At 31.4% G+C, this 21,918-nt stretch overlaps 1 protein-coding gene across 7 annotated transcripts in view; it reads right to left on the reverse strand.

The window, feature by feature from the left end:
- The window catches only part of LOC118183667 (uncharacterized), a 315,563-nt gene that overhangs the window by 217,963 nt on the left and 75,682 nt on the right, over positions 1–21,918 (reverse strand). For 5 of the 7 annotated variants that reach the window (XM_085808069.1, XM_085808070.1, XM_085808072.1 and 2 more), the window contains 3 exons: positions 17,079–17,145; positions 16,607–16,884; positions 10,461–10,629 (listed from right to left, as the gene is read on the reverse strand). In XM_085808069.1, coding sequence (XP_085664195.1) covers positions 10,461–10,629; positions 16,607–16,884; positions 17,079–17,145 — 514 coding nt within the window. The remainder of the gene's footprint in view (positions 1–10,460; positions 10,630–16,606; positions 16,885–17,078; positions 17,146–21,918) is intronic. The other 2 variants (XM_085808074.1, XM_085808073.1) reach the window with 1 other exon arrangement.

The raw sequence follows: 21,918 nt of genomic DNA on the forward strand, positions 1-21,918 counted from the left end.
TACACTAGAACAGCTTTTAGAGTTTGCCATAAAATTTCAAAGTTAGTGTGCATCATTTAATATTTGTAGGCAAGAATATGATGAAAGAAATAACGAAAATTTTAGAAAACCTGCTGCTGAAAGAGGTAGCAGATTTCATGGCAGGAAATGTTTTGGTGACCAGCAAAATCTTTCATCCGCTAATGGCGACTGCCAACATAAATCTCAAAAAGGAAAAACAGGTGATGATAAGCAGAAACCTTTTAACTAGATATGTTTGCTGTTAGTCAGAGAGCTCAATCACCTTAGGTGAAAAAAAAAGGCCTCTTACACATGATCAAATATAGTACAAATTTCACTTTCGAATATTCAAGCTATTTTGAATGGAATCTCCTCTGGCGGTTTACTATGTGGTGTTGCTATGAAAATGAAACCACCAAATAAGATGAAATGCTTTGTTACCATGGAAACAACGTAAGTTTAAAATAATTATTACAACAGCGGGTGGGAATCAGTTTGAATATTAAAAGTAACTGTCGTATATTAGCAATTCATATAAAAATTACACAAATAGAAACTTAAATTTTTATTTGAAGAGTGGCGAAATGACGCAGCAGTTCAGTTTTCTCATTGAAGTGTCGTTATGTTTAATAAAGTTTATATTTTTATAAATATTTCTTTGCCTCACTATAAAACATCCACATTGGTGACCCATGCTGGATAAGTACACCTTTTTGATTGTTTCATGGGATTCGGACAAACTACAAAAACAGAACTATAGATCATAAAGAATGGATGTATGTATATCAGCAGTGAAAATACCCTCTTTCATTCCTTCTGATTCATCTCTGTGGTTCATGCAGGTAGACTCTACTACTCAATTAGCGATTCCAAAGGCTATAACAGAATCCAGAACCAAGTATAATCACTGTGTAGCGAAGCTACATCCCGACATCGCTATGACCATAAGGGACATCATTATTTCTCCTGATCCATATGGGAAACTGAAAAATGAAGTCATCGCATGCTGTGGTGAAAGTAAATCACAGGAAATATATCGTTTACTTCCCTGTGGATAACTAGGGTCCGAAATCTGTCTGAACTCTTACGTGTTATGCAGCAACATACAGAAAATCATGATGTGGTGCACACTCTTGTTAAAACAACTACCAAGGAATGTGTGGTGTACTTTAGCATCAATCGCCCCTCTAACCACCGAAAAGTCTGCTGAAATAGCGATAAAATAATAGAAGTGTCACCTGCTCAGGTAAGCAGTGTCTGATTCCTGTGCATCATCTAGTGTTACACCAAACTATGAACAGCTTAAAGACATAAAATAGCTTCGCAAGGAAGTTGCATTTCTACGACATTTGAGAAGTCTTTCTCGTAATCGTAATATTCATCATACTACAAATCATGAGAAATCCTCTGAAAAGAGTAATTTATGTTGGCACCACCCAAAATTTGTTCCTAAAGCAAAGAAGTGTACTCAACCCCGAAATTTTCAGGGAAATTTCTAGGGCAAGGAGGAGTGGCGACATACGCCTCCCATTGTAGTTCTCGTTGCCTATTTGTTTCTGATAACAAAACCTGAAAACCTCGTTGCATATTTGTTTCTGATAAAAAGTTAATATCAACTTTTTAATCAATACAGGTAGTGATTGTTCCTTAATTCCAGCCTCAAAATCTGATCGCCTATTCAAACTTTTCTAGCAGCAAATGGTACTAAGATAAATGTACATAAACAAAAGTTATTATCTTTAGATTTCAGTTTAAGAAAACAGTTTGTTTAGCCTTTCTATGTATGCAATGTTCAAACAGCTATAATTGGTAGATTCCGTTTCTTGCTCATCTATTCTGGATTTTAAACACTTAGCCTCAGCACAACACACAAAAAATGAACTACAAAAAATTGCTAAATTCTAGATCTTCTTCTTTGAACAGGGTTGCCACTTAAACAGGAGAATGAAATTCCCTGACTTTTCCAGGTGAGTTTTAAGAAAAATCCAGTCTATCTGCGTAAAGCATGTTGACTGTGCTAAGAGGTAACTTTATGGTATTACTTGAAAACATAAAAATTTGCCAATTACATATGACTTACATCTCCAAAGAATTACTATTATAATAGGAGTTGTTTTCTCCACTGAAGATTGAGATTAGCATATGCCCAATTTGGAATAAAAGAAGGCTTTTTTTGCAGACATTTTGCAGCTAAACGAAAGAATGAAATCTATTTAACGATACTTTTTAATAAATTCAGCTATCTTATACTTATTTTGCAGCATACATAAGCAAAAAATATGTGCAATAAATTTCGTGATGGTATGTCATCATACTGCTAGAATTAATTTCAGGATTATGCCAGAGAAAATGTCTTGAAATTTGGAAGTATTACTTACTAATAATAAATAAATTTAGAGGGAAGAAGCAATATTCAATGATACGAATAACATAAAAATAAAGATAATTACTTAAAATACTTTCTCTTCAATTCTATAAACAGACATAATTTCTTGTTCACTTACAAACTTGAAAACCACTGCATTTCTGTTATCTAAAATTAACTGATAAACCATTCTCAAGTATTTAATTATAACAGTTCATCTGAAAGTTTTGAAAGCCTCCCCAACACAGTGTATATAAAAATTCTAAGTACAATAAAGCAACTGAAATTACTTAGATACAATTAACTGAAATAAGAATTGAAATAATACAAAACTTATGCATTGGTTGCAGAGTCAATCTGTTAGAGACATATACTAGTATTTCATATGAAACAAATCAAAATGTTAATACGATAAATTGCACTTTTTGCAAAATACAACATTAAAATTGAAAAGTTGAAACTAAAATGTATAAACACAAAGGTTTCAAGAAATAGAGAACCTTTTTTTTTTTTAACAAACTACAAATTTCAAAACAAAGACCACCAGCAAAAGCGTTAGAATCAAAAAGGATGCGTAATGTTACACAGTCAAAAGTTGTTAATCCGGACTCATCGGGACTTCAGCGATTCCGGATTATCGATTTTCTCGGATTATAGATCATCAGTTTAAATCTGGTAAGATGGCATGCAGAAATTTAAAAATTAAAAATATGAAACTGTAATTTATGAAATAAAGAGTAATTATGATCTAAAGGGTATCAACATTTACAAAAAGAAAGCTTAATATTTATTTGTTTACTTTATTAAACATTTCTTTCACCGTGCGCATGCGTAAAGCAATTACGCATAGTTGAAATTAGAAAATTGCAACCAGAAAACTATTTGATGTGTATTCGTGATATTTATAATGACGAGGAATTTGATTTAAATCATATCAAAGACGGAGTACATCGAGATTAAATACTACATTTAGTAAGGAATTATAAGGTGAATAAAATAAAATCATCTGCCCTAACGATAAAGACAGTGCTGACAGATTAACTTCCAGTTCATTGAGCATCGAGACTCCCCCCCCTTGCAGAGCAGCGTGAAATTTATAAACAAATTTCGGAATGGTTAGAGAAAGTATAGGGCTTTATCCATTTTTTGCAGCAATTCCACTTTTTGCTTGGACGACATCGAAACATGCTTTTGCTTTGTAGATCCTTTGGCAGCTCAGAATCGGAAATTCTTTATGACATAATCGAAAGTTCAAGCTCAATTTTTTAAAATTGCTCTAACAGTCTGCAAAAAATAATAAGCCGGATCCAATTAGAAGATTAAGGAATAACGCTATCTGCAACATTAAACTGAAATAGATAATTAAATAATTTTAGCTTAGCTTATACCATCCATTATACATTAAACGCGCATGCGTAAAGGTATTAATGCGTTTACGCATGCGCAGGAAGTTTGTAGCTTTGAGGTCCGGATTATAGATCATTCCAGATTATGGACGTCCGGATTAAAGACTTTTGACTGTATACAGTAAGGCCTTGGCAAGATTTTGAAAATTGCCGCCAACACCAAAATGACACGTTTACAGCTAATCATAATGTTGCCAAATCCCATGTGTGATCCCCAAATGGAGGTTATTGTAACCAAAGAAAGTCTATGTGAAGAAGAAAATGTTTCATAGACGTAATGCTATTATGCCACTAGAAAGCGGAGGGGAAATTTACCAAGGGATTTGGCAACGGAACCTGGGAGCCAAAACTTCCCTCTCTGTGATGTGTACAGGAAATTGAGGAACACGTTTTAATGTTCTTTGACAAAACGTTTCTTCTTTGATTTTTCGCAATAATTTAAAAAAGGATTCTCGTAGTTTAATTTTTTTCCCCTCAAAATAACTAATCCATTAATTAATTTACTTGCGGCAAAAATATTTTCTTTTCCTTCAAAGTTTAAAGAAATTTCAAACGATATTCATTTTATGAACTCTTGATACTGTGATCTTTAAACTTCAACACCGGCTCCAAGCTTTGGCGACATATATTTCGTGCATGCGCAGCTTTTTCCCTCTACTTTGGAATGGTATGGTGTAGTGGTGTGGTGTATTTTATTATGGCAAAGCACACTAGGGCTATCTGCCTAACAGGAGGGATGCTTTCGTGGAGGACTTTCTAAGGGAAACTGGCTCGTATACACTACTTTGGAATGGAGCGACCCCTTTTGCAGAGTGGTTTTCCTTCTTTACAATACATATTCTTTGATTCTAACCTCCATAGTACCATATACTAGGATTAAACCCATTTTGTTTTATACGAGAATAAGTATTTTCTTTAGTCCAACATGAACTGCACATGCGATTCACCAAGGTTACCAGAACCAAACTCGAGGTTACTAGATTACTAGAAACTAAAAACCAAAAGTTGCTGGAAACTTGCTTTGCCTTTCTAAAAAACAATGTAATTGGAGCTGCGAAAATTGGCTCTATGCCAGCTGCCCGTATGATGCTCACGTGATACACAATTCGCCAAGAAAGTGATCGGTTAAAATGTCGGCACAAAACTCGCTTTTTTTTTTTTTTGGAGGAATCAGTATATGAAATTCCCCAAGTTTTCCCTGAATTTTTTGGTTAATTTTCGAATTCCCTGACTTTTTTTAGTTTTCCAGGTAGCATTGCAACCCTGTTTGAAGCTCTCTAAAAAGTACTTGCCTCTTGAAGATTTATCTCTATTGTGACGCTGCAACTGATGTTCCTCATCCTTTCATTCCCTTTTCATTTAGACCTATCATTGTCCAAAGTATTCACAACCTTTCACATCCAGGTATATCTACCACTTCAAAATTTATACACAATCATTATGCTTTGCCCAACATGGATACTTTTATCAAAACTTCATGAAGGCTTGTGAGAAATGTCAAAGTTTAAGATAGACACACATGCGAAATCCCCCATTTCGACATTTTTACTTCCTGATGCTAGATTTTTCTCATGTTCATATTGATTTTGTTGGCCCATTACCAATTTCTGAAAGTTATTGGTATTGCTTGACCATAATTGATCACTTCACGCAATGACCCAAAGTAATTCCCTCATATAATATGTTGCCTGAAACAATTTGTAAAGCTCTAATTAGTAGATGGATGCCCTTCTACTATCACTACCGACCAGGGTCGAAACTTTGAATCGCATCCTTTCAGGGAGTTCACGCACCTGCTGAAAGGGTGTCATATTCGTGGGAGTGCATATAGACCTCAAACAAATGGCATCACTGAATGGCTCCATCGGCAGCTGAAAATCAGCAGAAAAGCACAAGAAAACCCTTGCTAGACAGAATCATTATCTCTTATACTTTTAAGTATTTGATCTTCTGTCAAAGACAACATCCAAGCAACTTGTCCCGAGTCAATTTGCAGTACTACCTTAAGGCTGCCTTCGGATATCTCGTTCTCAGATCAGCTTTCTCTGCCATCCCCAACACCATATGTCAATCGTTTATGATCTATAATGCAATCTCTGATTTCCATTGCAACATAAAAACACAGTTCAGCACCTGTCCACATTCATCCATCCTTAAAATCATGTTTATTTGAGAACTGACTCAGTCAAGCCTCTTCTTTAACAACCATACTCATGTCATCTTATCATTGAGCAACATGAGAAAACTTTTATCATCTCCGTGCACGATAAGAATCAAACTGTTTCTTTGATAGACTCAAACCTCCATTTTTTACTAGTGATAAAACTTTAGTCCATTACACTAAACCTACTAGTAAGACGGACACACTGAAGCCATGTCAACTATTCCCAAAACTATCACAAAATCGGGACAACATGTCAAATTCCCTCAAAATTTCCCTACAACCTACTACATATAACTTGTATAATTTCAATTATATTTTTTTCCTTTGTATCATTTGGTCTCCCTTATTGGGGGTTACTTTGTAGTATAGCAATGAAAAGATATTGCTATGGAAATGAAACAACCAAATAAGATGAAATGCTATTTTGCTATGGAAACCACACATGAACTTTCAGTTTTAAAATAATTATTACAACTGCAGCTGAGTATCAGTTTGAATAATAGAAGTAATTGTCATATAGTAGCAGTTCATATAAAAATTATACAAATATAAACTGAAATCTTTATTCGCAGTGTGGCAAAATGATGTAGCAGTTCAGTTTTTTTTTTTTTTTTTTTTTTTTTTTTTTTTTTTTTTTGTCGAAGTGTCAGTATGTTATGTTTAATAAAATTTATAATTTTAAAAATATGTCTTTGCTTCATTATGAAGCAACCACAACTGAACACAAAAACATTCTTAAAAAAAGTTTTAGAAAGTATAAGTTGCTTGATTCCACAGGATCCAAGATGATTTTTGTATTCATACATACATATATTCTAATATTCTATAATATTCCACACATCTAATAAGTCATATATTTACATACTGATAGAGAGATGGGATGGCTTAGAAGTTATTGATATATATTTATTAGTATTAATATAATGAGTAAGATTTATATTAATAAATGTGTGTACAAATGTTTTTCCATCATTCATAATAATAAATCCATACATTTCCAATGTTTCAATATGTAGCATTTACAATAAAAGTATAGTTTCTAATGTATTTATAATCCAAAAAGTATTTTATTAATAACATGAAAATAATAGACAAATTTAATGAGTATTCTCATTATTACATAAACTATGCTTTTCTTTTTTTATGCATCTTTTATGCTGCTTAAAATGTGTCACTGATTATGCAATTAACAATTTCAAAGATAAGTAATTAATAGAAAAGCCGCACATATACAAACGGATTAAAAAAAATTATTCAACTTAAATTTAAGAAATAAAATTCTATTACATAACAGTGATAATACACGATCGGCACAAAATATGATAAATTTGGCGACAAACAATTTGTAAACAAATCCGAACTGCAAGAACGTCATAAAATATTGTCAACTCTGAAATTTCCACAATTATACATTTAATGAATACATAAACATTTTTTTAATGACTCAGGCAGTTATATTACAACAAAATAGCAATAATTAAATTGGGCTCTATTTCCACCGTCCATGACTTCACAGTGAGAGCCATCGCCATTTTGAAAGTTACCCGTGATCATTCAGAAGCAGAACTTTCGTCTGATTGGTTGAACATACGAGAAACGTGTCATGGAATATTTTTGGTTTCAAAATGTTTCAAAATGTTGCTCATAGCCGGGACATGTTCCTCTTAGCTAGACGAAACATTTCTTGGAAGCCTCCCACTTAAAGCAGTGCTACTATAATTCTTGTTAGAATCCGCGTCCCTAAAAGTGATAGCCTCTTTAGATTTACAAGAACTATTACAGAACTTCAAGTAGATTCAGTATTTTAAAATATCTATGCTTATCTGAAAAATCCCTACCTCTTTGAAAATAACACAATTGGAATTAGGAATAGCACCTTAACTATAAAATCATTGATAAACTGTTTTATCTGAAAGGAACATTTAAGAAAAATGAATTAAGACAGGTTATCCAAGTCAGTTTAAGTATTTTACATCAACTGCACAATGTGCCATGTCAGGCCATCCTTGAATAAGAAAAACAGTGTAGACAGTAAGGCAAGCAGTTTATTTCCCACAGCTAAAAGATTTCCAATGGGATATGTAAAATCCTGTAACACTTGCCAATTAATTAACAATATGAATTATAGCCGGACTGAGTAGGGGACTAAACTATAGAAGACAAACAGCACCTCATATTTTGTTATCATACCACAATCTTTTGAGAGGACAGATTAACAAATTTCAAATATATTTATTTTGCAATAGTAAAATACCTCTATGCATTTTTTATGACCCAAATCCAATCCTAACAGTGTGGTAGTGAAGTTTCACTAATGATCATACCATTCAAGGTAGCATTAACCCATTAGCCGCTGGTGTTGCATTGATGCAACGGTCAAAATAGATGCATATATAAATATAACTACCTAAGATATTTTGTACTTGCAGATGATTTTTTGTAGGAAATATTATGAAGATTATTTCTGTAAAAAAATATTTGCCTTCAACAATCAATTTGTTTACAATAATTAATCTCATACTTTAACTAAAATTTAAGCAAAATTTTCGACTGGGTATTTTTGCCGAAAATATTTAATGAAAGAATCGCCGTCTTTATGACTGATCTATTTTTAGTCAAGGTCACTGTTTATCAGAATATTACATCAATCAGATGTTTATATTTGTGTTGGGAAGGAAGGGAAAACAGATGTTCTGCTGACGCAACGTCAGCAGGAAACAGGTAAGCTCCTTTTTTACTCTTTCCTTTCGGTGTTCTGGTTCATATTCTGGCTGCTTTAAAAATGCCTATAACGAGGTATCTTACATTAGAAGAAGCATTTCAAAAATTATTTTGATGAAGAAACAGATAATGATAATGTTAATAATGACCAGAATGAAACTGATATAGTTGTTGTTCCCACAGAAATTTCAGAAGCTACTGATGAAGAAGAAGGGAATGACAATTTTTTAAATAATGAAAATGATATTTTACCAAATGGTATTGCTGGGATGTTGAAATTCACGTAAGAAGTAAGTTTCAGCCTTCTAAAAGCAGTGGTGGTCATAAGAAAAAGTTTAAAAAGCAGAAAACTAAAAACTTGAAATGGATGGGAAAGGAACCCTCAGTTATGTCTCTGGAAGAAAATAAAGAAAGAGATAGAAGAGAAACTACAAAAGACAAAATACAAGGTAAAACTACTGGAGAGATGTTCGATTTTCTTTTTTTTATAGACATTTACACTCTTCTCGTTGAACAGACAAATTTATATGCTCAGCAAAAAAATCTCCCAGAATTTATTGCATCTGAAGCCTATATGGGAAGATTTATTGGAATATTATATATACGGGATATTATTCTTTACCTCAAGAAGAAATGCATTGGTCACTTGATAAGGACATTTCTGTTCCTATTGTATGAGAATCGACATCACGTTTGTAGTACAGGAATATGAAGCAGAATTTGCATTTAGCTGACAATAGTCAAATTGTCAATACTGATAAATTAAAAAAGGTGAGACCGTATCTAAACTTACTAAATATCATGACTTTCTACTACTGGAAATAAAAAGTGTCTTTTAGATTTCAGATGCGAGATTGCATTATTCCTTTTGCAAACTCCTATTGAGAGTGTAGAATTAGCCAGAAATAGATCAGCAACAGGAAGACCTAGTAAATTCAGCATTCAAAAACCATTGCATGGAGATGGTAGACATTATATCGTAAAGTCTGATGATAACAAAAGACTTCGTTGTAAAGAGTGCCACAGCCAGACTGTTAAAATAGATGCAAAGCATGTAATGTAGCTTTACATCATGATTGTAATCAAGCTTTTCATGCTTGAATCTTTCAATTGAAATAATCTGTCTTTGTAAAAGAAATATAATGTATATTTTAACATTAAATTAATTAAAAGTAAAGTGATTTATAGATTTATAAAATGCTATACAGCTAAAAAGTAAGCCAATGCTCCACTCAAAGGAAACATCGCACGAGTACAATCCTACTCGCTCAATATCTGTAGTCTTATTCTGCTGACGTTACGCGAACGCAACACTCGCTTTTTCCACAGGTAAGAGCATTTTTTTTTTATTTCCAATGTAAATTTATGTTATAAATGCTTAATTTAATATTTGTTGTTATTTTAATGAGAAAAGAATCATTCCTTGTAGTTTTAGCGGTTAATGGGTTAAGGTATGGGTACAGCTGTTGCAGCAAAGCATCTTTAAATAACTCTCATATTATGCATTAAAAAAAATACATTTTATTATTTTCTTCTATAATCTTCAAATTATTCCTTTTTAAATTTGCAGCAAGTTTAAACAATAAATAAAAAAACCATAATTAAAAACAGAAGATTAATAAAAAATTAGACTAGATATAAGTGTACTTTGAATAAATAAGAAATTTGACAAATCTGAGTTTACAGTTTCTGTTCCATAGGAAAATGAAAAGTATAATATGATTGTAAGCACTAAATGATACAAAATTTAAAATGAATAAAACAGACAACACTTTCTAAACAGAAAGAAAAATATTTTAATTACCAGTATCTTTCAAGTAGCATAATTCTTTCAAAAGTTCATCATTCATTTTCTTTTTTTCCTGTAGCTCAATTAATTTATTCTTTAGCTTCTTACGTTCTAGTTCAACAGCAGCGACTCTCTGTCCTACATCAGTAACATCATCACAGTCATCAGAGCTTACAGAGTCAGTCTACATATAAGAAAGAAAATTTAATTATATAAAGATATTTTGTTTTGTCTTTATTTAAAATTAATGTTTACAGTTCAGAAAATTTACATACATTTAAGTAAGTAAAGCATTAAAACAGTTTTAGGAAATAAAATTGTTAATTATGTTTGCTCAGAAACAAGCACTAAGTGCTTCAAGCTCTGAAAAATTATACTTTTCTTTTATTATACATTAAATGATAAAATACATAAAAAAATTACAAAAAATATATGTAAAAATATATCAATGTTCCAGCTCTGTGAAATTTATTGTTGAACTCTGTCAGACCACAGCCCAGGAACTAAAATGCTATCAAATATTTATTAAATAAACAACGAGAAGAGGTTCTCCAGCAACATACAAGCGTAAAACTACTATCCTGCTATACAAAGCAAATAAAGTAACAAAAGAATACAATAAATATAATGTTGCTACTTGATATCTGAACAGAAGAGTTATTCTCGCAGTTTGGTGTCATATCTATTGTGTACATTTTACTTGATGGAACTTAAGAAAGTTCACAGTACATTCACAAGCCACTGAAGTAACAGGGGAAAAAAATGCATCAGTGGACAAAATGTGATTAGTCATTTCCATTATTCTCTAACCACACACACGCACAAAAATCCTGTTGTGAACATGAATACTACTGCATGAATTATATTTTTTTTTTTTTTTTTTTTTTTTTTAATGCATGGTAGGATTTCCTACCGTAACTAACCTCACAACAACATTGAGGTAACAGAAAATGAAGATTACATATTTACTTCATTTCCTGACAATAAAACCTATTGTGAAGATGGGTACTATTTCATGAGCTTAGGGAAAAGCTCCTTGTTTGGATTAAAAGCTGGATTTTTCCTAATCAAGTTATGCAAAAAAAAGTCTCAAGAAAGTGAAACAAAAGAAAAAGATCCCATTCAGTTAAAATTATGCTCAACACGGCACTGTATAATACAAATCTGCACTCTCTTAATACTTTTTAACACCCAAACTTATAATAACCAATTCAAAAACATGTCGATGAATTCACTATTTGCTGCTAGCTCTAAAATGGTTTTGATCTGTACATTCATGGTGAAACATCAGACTTTGATACACAATGGAACAAGTATAGTACAGTAAAAAATTATTACGCAAGTTAAAGATGTATGCATTCATTACAGTAATAGAAAAAGAAGAGTTTCCTCCCCTGCTATAGTTAGTCTTAACAAAAAATATAAATGGAAGAAAGAAAAATCAGATGATTACAAACTACTAAAGTCTCATTTTTTAAATACAGTCTTTACATTTTGTTTCTTTTTTAACAATGAATTCTGGATGCAATGTACATTTTCACAGCTAGCTGAATTTGATCAAATAGAAGCAATACTTCACATTTTAACTGTATTAATATAAGGGAAAAGACATGTTATTACTTTTTTTTTTTTTTTTTTTTTTTTTTTTTTAGTATTACTTATTTTTTTCCACAGAATACTTTGAGGTTTATTGCATATTCAATGAATGTACACTGCGTATGTACCATATTTGACGGCATATAAAGCGCACTTTTTTCCCTAAATTTGGTCTCAAATAAGTTATCTGCATCTTATGTGTGAAGGACACAGTCTTATACGTGAAGGTAATTGCATTCAATAATTGTTTATTTGGCTTTTACGAAACGTGAGAACTAAAAGAAACCACGCTATTGAAACTTTTTTTTCTTGTGTGTGGCCGTCTAAATAAGGGTGCGTTTTATATGCCGTCAAATACGGTACTTAAAAAAAAAAAAAAAATTCTATATCTCCTGTTCTACTGGGCCGATTGACAAAATTCAACTTGCATTTCTTATGTCTCGAAAAGGTGACTTATAATATATATTAGATTTATAAATAGCATTGTTTTAATACAGGTATTTTGACACAAAATCGGACTTTTTCTGAAATAACATACCAATTTTCTTTCATATTTTGATTCTACGACTCAAATTACGGCAAACTACAAAGTTTTCTAAAAACCATACGAGTAGCTTTTGAAAAATTAGCTTTCAAAATTTTAGCTCCTCAATGTTAATTGAGTTTCATATATATTTATTAATCTCTCTTGTTTTATTAAACTTATTTGATTTAAAAAAAAAAAAAAAAAAAGGGATAATTCTATATCTCCTGTTCTACTGGGCCGATTGACAAAATTCAACTTGCATTTCTTATGTCTCGAAAAGGTGACTTATAATATATATTAGATTTATAAATAGCATTGTTTTAATACAGGTATTTTGACACAAAATCGGACTTTTTCTGAAATAACATACCAATTTTCTTTCATATTTTGATTCTAAGACTCAAATTACGGCAAACTACAAAGTTTTCTAAAAACCATACGAGTAGCTTTTGAAAAATTAGCTTTCAAAATTTTAGCTCCTCAATGTTAATTGTGTTTCATATATATTTATTAATCTCTCTTGTTTTATTAAACTTATTTGATTCTTCCTTTCACATTTCGACATTTAGGTTCATTCCAAATAAAATTCACCCATTTTTTACGATTTATTTTTAAAATTTGTATTTTTAAATAATTTTTATAAATTTTTCAAAAAACTTTTTGAATTATAATCTATAAAATTTTTACCATCATCTTAAAGTAGATGTATTTATAAGCATACCTGCATAAATTTTTGAATTTCTCCATAAATTTTGCACCAAATTTTACAAAATTTAATATCTAGGCATAATTTGAGTGGTAGAATCAAAATATAGAAAAAAAATTGGTATGTTATTTCAGAAAAACTCCGATTTTGTGTCAATATTCGTATGTTAGAACAATGCTATATATAAATCTAATACATATCCTAAGCCGCACTTTCAAGACATGAATAACGCAATTTGAATTTTGTCAATTGGCACAGTAAGAACGGGAGATATAGAACTGTCTTTTTTTTTTTTTTTTTTTTTTTTTTTTTTTTTTGTGCAGTGTACATGTAGTCAAGCATGATAATGAATAAGAACTTGCATTAAGTCAAACAGCTATGAATGTAGACTTCAAATCACATGCTCAACTCTGGGAATTAAGCAAAAATTCCTGCACCTGTGCATGCCATATTAATGAAAATTAACAAACACTCTAAGTTTGTGCTCCAAACAGCAATACACTCGCAAAATTCAAATACAATATTAGCATAATGCAAAGAATCTACCAAAATATATATGATAAATACATATGTTTACACTGCACCTACAGAATCCTTACCCAACCTCTTACTTTTGCAACCACTGGTTATAGACATGCACTTCCACTCACAGAAATGCTTTAAATGAGGAAATCATTCATGTTTTCATATTTTTTAATTTTTAAAAGTTTAAATTGTATAAAATATGACAACAATGCCCCAATCATCAATCAACGGACGGCAAAATCTGTAGTATGGTTCTAGACCCAGAAAATGCCGCTTCCAATAGTGAAGAAAGTGACAGAAAGGTTATTGAAAATGAAAACATTTCGATTGACAAGTTAGTCGGTATTCTTGACACAGCAATTACAGGAGTTATACAGCGAACAAGAAATTATGTCTGTTTACAGAATTAAAGAACAAGTATTAGCACAAAAAACGAAGCAACTTAAACAAGTTACATTGAAAGAAATGTTTAATAAAGTAAACAAATAAATATTAAGCTTTTTTTTTTTTTGTAAATTTTGATTCCCTTTAAATCATAATTGCTCTTTATTTCATAAATTGCAGTTTCATATTTTTTATTGTATAATTTCTGCATGCCATCTTACCATATTTAAAATGATGATATATAATCCGGAAAAAACCCTAGTCCAGAATCGCCAAAGTCCCGACGAGTCCGGATTATGGACTTTGTGCTGCATTAGTGCAAAAAACGAGGCAACTTGAACAACTTACACTGAAGGAAATGCTTAATAAGATAAACAAATAAATATCAAGCTTTTTTTTCTTGTAAATTTTGATACCCTTTAGATCATAAATACTTCATTATTTCATAAATCATGATTTCATATTTTTAATTTTATAATTTTTACATGCTATCTTATTGACTTTAAACTGATGATCCAATATCTGGAAAAATCACAAATCCATAACTGCCGAAGTCCTGACGAAACGACGTTGTTTGTACTGTATGAACTTTACTGGGATGAGTGAATGCCTGATTTGTCAAAAAACAGCAGTTGCTTTTTTAGAGTTCACCCATCAAGTACCCTCGCTGGAAAAATAACAAAAATTTAATTCCCCTTTTAGGGAAGCATGAATGTTTATTCTCCCATTCTCATTTCCCAACTTTTTGAAAATTTTTTATTTCAGAATTTTGTTGTTGTAACCATATAGGAGTTTCTACGAAACCTCACTAATCAGTTCTTCTGATCCCACTGCTTGTTTGGTTCTTTTTGCTGTTCGCGCCACTATTGCTAACTGCTTGGTTTGTTTTCCATTCACAATCTTTGTTACAGCTAGTCATTTTAAAATTAAGATTCAGTTCAGTGAGCAAACAGTTCTGATCTGATTCCATGAAAGAGTGATTCTGCCCATCTCTAGTTACTAGTGAGACTGTGAGTACAATGTATTAAATACACAGTATATCCCTAATTTAATCAGTGAATAGCAAAATGAAAATTAAATGTAATTTTACGAATAACCGGAAATAATTTATTTTGATACAATGCTCAGTCCAAGGAATTTCATTTTTTCTAATTTTTGCAAATCGCAATAGGGAACTTGTTTAATCACAGACAAAATGGCATTGTGGACTGAAAAAGTAATATGCCTTCTCCAGTTATGGGAACAACATTTCTGAAAGAAGTTCAGAGATGATTCGGACATGAACCCTCCACCAACAGAACAATCAATTAAAAAATAGTTAAAACAGTTTTGAGACATGGACATGTTTAGCATAAAGGAGATCCAGGTAGGCCAAGCATCAGTGATAAAAATGTTTCCGCATTTCGAGATGTGTTTGTGTGCAATCCCAGTATATCCATTCACCGTGCTGGTCTGAAAACAAGAATTCCTAGCTCAATTGCTCGTAAAGTTCATTAACAGTTGAAATTGACTGTACAAATTGCAGATTTGAAAATTGCAGATTTGAAAATTGCAGATTTGATAACAAATCAAACCTAATGATCAAGTCACTCATAAAAAATTTTCTGTACACATTCTCAACCATATCAGTAATGATGATCAGTATTTTTGGAAAACAAGCCCTGTCATCGGGCTACATATGTGTGTTATTTCCTTGATGAAAAATTTCCGGATCCTCGGATTGGTAAAGGTGGACCAATTTCATAGCCACCTTGTTCTCCAGACATCACAACACTAGACTTCGTTTTCTGGGGATGCCTGAAGAGCCAACAGTATTGAAAGTTGAATCACCACAGAAACAACTAATGTGACTCCACAAATGCTTAGTAATGTTTGCAAGGAAATAGAGAACAGTTCTGATATTCTCTGAACTAATGGTGCTAGTTTTAAGTATAATAAACTAAAATTTTAAGTATTATATAAAATTTAGTCAGTTTCCCCCCATATATTATTCTGTATTATTTAAAACATATCTTTAGTCAGTGAATGAATAGAACTGTGAACAACACTTTTTTTAACAGGATATCATGACTTAAACAAATTTAATATATTACAATTCACAAACTATTCTCCCACTGTATCAACATTTGGAATGGCTTCTCGTACTTGATCCTGAAAAATTTCACAACTGTTCATGAGTGTGCGTATATGTTTCTTTAAAACACCTCTGAAAGTTATCCCTTTAACCTTCTACCTATAATAATTTTAATGCTATCTGAAATAGTTAAATTGCCTTTGAGATAAAAAGACATAACAAAACAAGTAAGAGAGCTTATAATGCACTGAAAGTACAGGTTTTAACTACGGTAAATAAAAAAGTGAACTTCCAAAAATTGGAAATGCTTGCACACTATTTGTAAAGTATCAGAATAAAAAGTAACTCACCATATTTTTACACTCTGAAATTTGCTGCATTGACTGAACACGCTTTTTAATATGTTCAAGGCTTATATGAAGCTGTTTCATATCTTGAGACTCATCTTTCCAGCTAAATGATTGTTCAATTTTATCTGATGAAGTGCTTTGTAACGGCTGTCTCTGTTCACTCATCATATCAGCACTCCAATGCGAACCACCATTTACAACTATCTCATCTTGGATGCTTTGTTTCAAGGGATCAAAAGTTGAATCCTCAGTTTCAAGTGATTCACGTCCATGAGCACCTTTCATTATGGAAATACAAGTATATACCCAACAGAAATTATAAGCTAAAGGATTCTCTAGATACTCGCTATATAATCAAGAAACAGTTAAATAAAATACGTATCAAATAATTTGATTTCTTTACAGTTTCTTGGCATTAAAAAAGTACTGAATTATAAGCCCACACACGCACCAAAAAAAAAAAAAGGGCTACCTGAAAATTTTTCTGCTTTTTTCCGCATATGATGTAGTAAGCTTTCTTGTAGCTTTAAGGCCATTAACTAAAAAAAATTCCAGAATAAAAAAGCTGAAAATTTTACAATGAAACATTACATTCAAATGTAATTTTCACCATTAAAAGAAAAGGACACAGGTTTAAATTCAAGCCATAAACATATACACAACACTACTGCTAGTTTAAATCTACTGTGTTAATTTTAGAAATTCAAAAACTATTTTGAAATGAAAAGACTATAACATTCTTACTCCATTTATAAGAAAATAAAAATTTATGAAAAGGCTAATGAGTACATAATGAATGTAAATTTTGTGTTTTGAAGAAATCATTGCAAAGGAGTGCATAGATAAGTAACACAGTATAGATGAGAGAAGAAAAAAATACAATGACGACAAAATGAAACAGCTTCAGTGAAATAGAGAAAGCATGCAAAGGTAAAATACTAAAACAAGGGAGAAAAATTAACATATTTAGAAATGTTTTCAGCTGGAAGAATTTGCAAGGTCATTACCGTTTATAAAAAAATCTGCAAATTCATGAAAAAAATCAAACAGCTAAAAATGAAAAGTCAGAGCAGGTTTAGTCCATATTTCCAGTAACTAATACTTGTAACTATACCAAGGAGAGGGGGAAAAAGTGAGAAAATTCTCAAACAAACATATGTGGAAAATGCAGCAAAATTTATCATCAGTTAAAAATTATAGTAAATACTTTATTTCAAACGTTCTACATGCTATGGAAAATCCAAGTTCAAGGGTGAAGCAATTACCTTTTAAAGCTTTACCTTTTAATTTTACAGAAAACAGCTGTATTTTGATAACAACATCACAAAAAGATTGTAATCTTGAGAGGAAAATACTCATTTCGGCAAAATATCTTTAATGGATTAAAAGCCAAAATAAAAATGACTTACATCTTAATGAGAAGAAAACTATTTTTTCTCCAAAACTTAGATATAAATACAATTTTATTTTTACCTCAATAAAAATATTTTTGTTTTATCATATTATATTATTATCCTGTACTGAACAACGGCTAGCAAAAACTGACTACTAGTCTGAGTGACAGTGAGGTTTCGAATCCCATATAAGAAATGATTATTTATGTCCTCTTATGCCTTCTTGCAAGTTTAATATCAGACTGAACCTAGTGGTACTCCTAATACCAACCCTATAATATACAACCTTCTCAGTGATGAGATTACGACTGATCTATTTGGATATTCTTGACAAATGGGAAAAGAGTAAGTGTCCGACATTTGAAAAAAGTCCAGATTTTATCCTTTGCATAATGTTTTGTTATTAACAGGTTACTTACCTTTCATTTCTCTAAATACTTCACTTAATGTTTCCGGTTTTAGATAAATTTATTACTATGTTACTCTTTTTCATTTAATTTTTACGTTATTTTAATTATTACACTTGTTTATATTTTATCCCATTATATTTTATTTAATTATTCATTATTTACTTCTTTATCTTTTTATTTATTAATTCCCCCCTTTTGATGGCATTTCCACAGAGTTCCAGCACTTTTAATTTTAGAAATTAAGTTCTAGCTGTAGTATTAGAACATGTTTACAGCTTTTCATATATCAGCAATTACAAATAACATATCTTAAGTAAAATAAATATATGAAAACATCACACCATAATAAAAGCAATAAAATATTTATCTCATTGATAAATTATATATATGCCATAATCAGTCTGCTGATACTACTACACAAATGGATAAAATTACATAAAATTGATAAATTTTAGGAGAAAATGTTGATACAATTTTACTTGGATAATTTCTGTCATATGGTTTTAAATTATGAAAATATTCCAACCAATAGTGAAAAAGAAAAAGCCAAAGAGAGATTTTTGAGTATGAAAATTTTCAATTGACAGTTTAGTCAGAATTCTCAATACAACTATTACAGGACTTGAGAGGGGAAATTTGTAATTGAATAAGAAATTGTATGGCTATAAAATCAAACAAAAAGTACTAACACATTTAATGAAGCAGCTTAAATAATTACATTGAAAGAAATTTTTAATAAAACAAACATGCAAATATTGAGCTTCTGGGGGTAACTGATTCTCTTAAGTTCATAAATGCTTCATCATTTCATAAATAACTATTTTATGTTTCGAATTTTATAGCTTCTACGTCTTATTTTACTATTAAACTGATGATGTAAAATCCACAAATTTCGAAAATCCGGAATTGCTGAAGTCCTCCGACCTTCTACTGTAATACAAATTCATGAACTTTCTTGGCTGCACAGAAATTTCCTTTTTCTAATTCCAGTTTATCTGAAATTTTATTAAATATATTTAGCATTAGTCTTACAAATTATTTGATCTGGATGTACTATATTTTTTCCTCTCGAGATCGAAAATAAACTTCTACATAAATTTATACCATGTGTAAATATCAGCAGTATTCATAACATGATAAATGAAATTTAAAAGACTAAGTCTCTGATTTTGCTGCCATTACCATTAACTGTACCAGTGTAACTTTAATATGACACTAAGATGCTCAATTTTTATCTAGCACTAGTATGATATAATTTATTTACTTGGAAATATTGCATGATATATATCAATCCTGCAAAATTGAAATAGGATTCTAGAATACAAACTGTTTGCAAACTTTATCTGAAAAAATTTCCATGCCTTAAAATTTGAGCTTTTATTAAATTAATTTCATTAGTTTTCATGCTATGCAATACTTAACAATATACTACTATGCAAAAACTTTAGCCAACTTTCAAATACATATAACTTCTATTCACAAATATAATTATTGTTGTTGCTAATGCTCACTTGTTTGACCTATAGTCAGCCCAAGCCCACAAAATTCCTCATGGCAAGAACAACAAGTTGACACCTATTGTTGGCAAGAGCCTTGAGCATCTTACAGGTGACAGTGCGATTTAGCTCAGTCCCCCCAATTTTGATGGAGAGTACCCCAGATGGGGCAGGTCCAAGAGTCTACCACCAACCTCTCAAAAGGACTTTCGGCTTGCTGTATATTTAGAATGCCACTATGGCACACTGATACTATACATTTATAAACATCCATGCCTTCACAGGGATTCGAACCTCGGCCCTTCGGCACGGCAGTCAGCGATGCTTACCACTATACTGATTGGGCAGCACAAATATTTTTTTTAATGTGATGTTTCATCAACATGCTCTATATTAGGATTTTTATAATATAAACAGTTTGCAAATTTTATCTGCAAAACAATCCATACCTTATATCTGGTGAACTTTCACTAAATGCCTTTCATTAGTTTTCATGCTATTCAATATTCAACAATATACTAATATGCAACAACTATACAGTACAAAGTCCGAGACCCAGACTCGTTAGGACTTTGTTGATTCCAGATATTAGATCATCAGTTTAAGACTTGTAAGCTGGTATGACGAAATTATAAAATTAAAAATATGAAATCATGATTTATGAAATAATGAAGCATTTATGATTGAAAGGGTATCAAAATTTACAAAAAAAAAGCTTAATACTTGTTTACTTCATTAAACATTTCTTTCAATGTAAGTTGTTTTGTTGCTTTTTTTGTGCTAATATTTTTATCTTTAATTCCGTAGACAGACATAATTACTTATTCAGTTACAAAGTTCCATTGTTCAAGTCCTGTAATTGCTGTGTCAATTCTGACTGACTTCTCAATTAAAATTTTTTCGTTTTCAATAACCTCTCAGTCCCTTTCTTCACTATCAGTAGAGGTATTTTCTGAATCTAGAACCATACTACAGATTTTGCCATCTGCTAATTGATTAATAATTGGGCCATTGTCATCACAATAAAACATTTCTGTTATATCATCTTCTTTTATTACCGCTTTTCCAAATTTCTTTATCAAATCCATTAATTGGAAAATTTAACCTTTGGTTTGTGATATCCGAAAATCTTCACATTTGCGGCTATTCATCATCATTACATCATTACCATGAAATATGCTAGCTGGGCATAAATCATGCCAAGCATTTTTTGAAAGTATCTGGCGACACATCCTCCCGTGATCTTGTGATGCTCACCCAACAGATTTTATGCTAAACTATTTCAAAAATTCTTGAATAGTGTTCCATTATTCAAGAAATTTAACATATTTTAAAATACTACTTTATACAGGCAAATGTCTTTAATCCGGACTCGACGGGACTTCGGCGATTCCGGATTATCGATTTTTCCAGATTATAGATCATCAGTTTAAATCTGGTAAGATGGCATGCAGAAATTATAAAATTAAAAATATGAAACCGTAATTTATGAAATAAAGAACAATTATGATCTAAAGGGTATCAAAATTTACAAAAAAAAAGCTCAATAGTTATTTGTTTACTTTATTAAACATTTCTTTCAATGCGCACATGCGTAAAGCGCACATTACGCATAGTCGAAATTAGAAAATTGCAACCAGAAAACTATTTTATGTGTCTTCGTGAGATTTATAATGAATCTGATTTAAATCATATCAGAGTACTTCGAGATGAAATACTACATTTAGTAATGAACTATAAGCCAAATAAAATAAAAACATCTGCCCTGAAGATAAGGATAGTGCTGACAGATCTATTGGCTTTAGTTTTCCACATGCAAATTTTGATCGGAGGTCGATCGGCGGTAAGCTACCATGGTTGCCGCTGATTGGCCGATGACGTCAAGATCGGCGGGTTGGCCGAGTATATATATATGTACGCCAGTATCGGCGAATGGTTCTGGTGTTTCTTGTTCTCTTGTGTGATTATCAGTTAGCATTATGCTAGTCTGCTTTCAATAAAATAATTTTAAA

Source organism: Stegodyphus dumicola, chromosome X1, assembly GCF_044657685.1.
Source record: "Stegodyphus dumicola isolate Sdum_Otavi_A_Nest chromosome X1, ASM4465768v1".
Taxonomy (NCBI): Eukaryota; Metazoa; Arthropoda; class Arachnida; order Araneae; family Eresidae; genus Stegodyphus; species Stegodyphus dumicola.